Raw genomic sequence first — 2,729 nt, 5'->3', positions numbered from 1 at the left:
GGAGGAGAGGTAAAAGACTGGTCAGCACGACACTGGATTGCCAATCGCACATCATCTGCATCAACAGTAGCTTTCTTAGCATGGCTTGAATAAATTTTTGCATCATCTAGAATTGTGGTCACATATCGGAAGGCAAACTCCAACATCTGATTTATAACTCTTGGCTCATATTCTGTAATCCCCATATCCTTCAGGATTTGTGCCATCATCTGTGCATCTTTCGGCATGCTCTTGGGAGAAGCCATCTTGCCAGAGTCCATGATATCCGGTGATCAGACTTTAGATCATTTGAAAAAAATATGTACATTAGATCAAACCTGAAATAGTTACTTTAAGTAGCAACTGTCAGGAACTTAAAAAATTTAAAATGTCGTATGTTTAAAAATATATATTTTAAAGATATAAGTTAAATCTTTTTAATTTTAATGAGGCACACTTAAAGTTCCCTTTACTTGAATTTATTTGAGTTTCTACCTGTACTAATCATTACAGAATATAAAAAGTTAAAGACAATAACAAAGTGACAAAGATTGAAGAGAAACTGGGTAAAATAAGTAAAAACATGTATCATTTTAGCGTATGTACAGTTTCATGCAGACAAGCAACTATCAAATTACTCTAAGCAAATACCACAGGACAGTCATGTTCTATTGCCTGAGTTCAGAATAATCTTTTCTTCCAGTGAGATCAATATAATCACTGTCTCCACAGATATGCTTAGCACCACCCCAACCTTTATGTGTTCACCCATCTCAAAACATTCTCCCTCGGCCCTGGACAGTGGCTCAGTTGTTGAGCATCAACCTAGGAACCAGGAGATCACAGTTCCATTCCCAGTCAGGCACATGGGGTCGGTTGTGGGCTTGATCCTCATTGACATTTCTCTCTCTCCCTCTCTCTCACTTCCTCTCTGAAATCAATTTTAAAAATATATTAAAAACAAAAACAAACAAAAAACATTCTTCCTCTTCCTTACATTCAGATTCTACCTATCCTAAGTCCAATCACTCTCTTCATGACCTTCCCAATTATTATTATCTGTAAGAACTGCCAGGAAATTGTGGGGGAGGCAATGTAACAGTCAAAGTAACCGAGACACAGCTTTAGATACTTAATAATAATTTCAATTTTAAAAAGAACATAAATTCCTTAATAGCTATCTTTCTCTGCTTTTTGTCTCTTCTCACAGGACAGTACTAATACTCTATTATTTCTCTCTTTTTAAAAACAAATTTAACACCAAAATGTCCCTTACCTTCTCGAGCTAAATCACCCACATTAACGTATTTCAGTCCCGATCTTGCAGCAAGTTCTTTGCCTAGTGTGGTTTTCCCAACCCCTGGTGTACCTGTAAGACAGCCACAGAAAACATTGCTCATGAAATACTTGCTAGACTTTACCCACCTATCTGCCCCTCTTAACATTCTGAACTGAGGCCCTGCCCAGGCAGCTCAGTTGGTTCGAGCACCGTCCCACATGCCAAGGTTTGGGGGTCCATCTCCGGCCAGGGCACATACAAGAATCAACCAATGAATGCCTAAGCAAGCAGAACAACAAATCGTATTTTTCTCTCTCAATTAAAAAAAAAATTCTTACAATGGACATGAAAAGTTTCGTAATTAGCCATCCTATGTGAGTCACACACACAAAGCCCGCTGGACGGCGGAATCTCACCCGGTTTATCTGATTTTATCAGAAATGGGGCTTGGTCCACTCTTGACACCAATTCACAGAAGGCCTGCCACCACCATGGAAATTTCCAGACTAAAACTCAAGTAAGTATCTTACTTAATATCTTGTTTAATATCTACTGTATTTCAAGGTAAATAATCAAAGGAATAATTTTCAGCTGTTCAGGTTTAATGCCACTGAAACAACAACACTCAATCATGGCAATCCAAGATCTCTATACAAGACAATAACATTTACCTCAAGTCCACTATAACACACCAAGCTTGAACCCTGCGCTCACCATGTTTGCAATAAAACGCGCACATTCAGGTTTCTGACAGTATGGCTTACTATTAAAAAGACCAGAACCAAACAATTCGGATGTACAATTTTCTCCTTACAGAACCTTAAAGGCTAAACATTAATTTGGTCTCAGAAACAGACCAGAATTGTGGGTGGCCAACAAGGTTGTTTTGTTAAACGATAAGAACTTGATGGCTTTCTTCCCGCAAAGAGCGCCTCGATTTTGCCATCTGCACCATTCGATTTTCCCATGAATGCCCTGCCATGCTGGTAACGGCTACAATTTCATAAACGGGGCCTAAGCTGAAGCCGACCCGCGGCGGTTTGGAGCCCCCACAGACAACAGGGGGCGCCCCCTGAGAGCATGGACCCCAAGACCCGGAAGGGACCCTACTGGGACCGGACCGCATCCCCCTACAAGGAACGACCAGGTCTGCTCAGTAGATGTCCGTTCTTCAAAGAAAATAAAGGGGGGGAACTAAGATGTTAACTCCGCAGACATATACAGCAAATTAATCACCTACGCCACAAACACCAGGCTCTCACCGGAAGCTGCCTCAGATACAAAGGGAACATGAAAGACCGCCCAGGAAGGCCCAAGGACTAGGCATCCACCGCCAACAGCCACCAACGTGACCTCGCTACAAGCCGAAGGCAATCCAGGAAAATAAAAATATCAGCATGCATTTCACACACCAACACCAGATCCAGAAAAACAGGCAGCGTGCCAGGAAGGGGAGCTGGTGGGTTTACCT

General features: G+C 41.6%; 1 protein-coding gene across 4 annotated transcripts in view; it reads right to left on the bottom strand.

Annotated features, from left to right (window-relative positions):
• The window catches only part of AK6 (adenylate kinase 6), a 14,546-nt gene that overhangs the window by 10,511 nt on the left and 1,306 nt on the right, over nucleotides 1–2,729 (bottom strand). The window contains exons 1-2 of one of the 4 annotated variants that reach the window (XM_015563041.1): nucleotides 1,973–2,723; nucleotides 1,256–1,348 (exon numbers count right to left, since the gene is read on the bottom strand). In XM_015563041.1, the coding sequence (XP_015418527.1) occupies nucleotides 1,256–1,348; nucleotides 1,973–1,997 (118 nt within the window). In that variant the 5' untranslated portion in view covers nucleotides 1,998–2,723. Of the gene's footprint in view, nucleotides 1–1,255; nucleotides 1,899–1,972; nucleotides 2,724–2,729 lie in introns of those variants that run through there. The other 3 variants (XM_006762384.2, XM_006762385.2, XM_006762383.2) reach the window with 3 other exon arrangements.

This window comes from Myotis davidii, unplaced genomic scaffold (assembly GCF_000327345.1).
Source record: "Myotis davidii unplaced genomic scaffold, ASM32734v1 scaffold135, whole genome shotgun sequence".
In the NCBI taxonomy this organism is placed as follows: domain Eukaryota; kingdom Metazoa; phylum Chordata; class Mammalia; order Chiroptera; family Vespertilionidae; genus Myotis; species Myotis davidii.
This window is presented reverse-complemented; position numbering and strand designations above follow the sequence as displayed.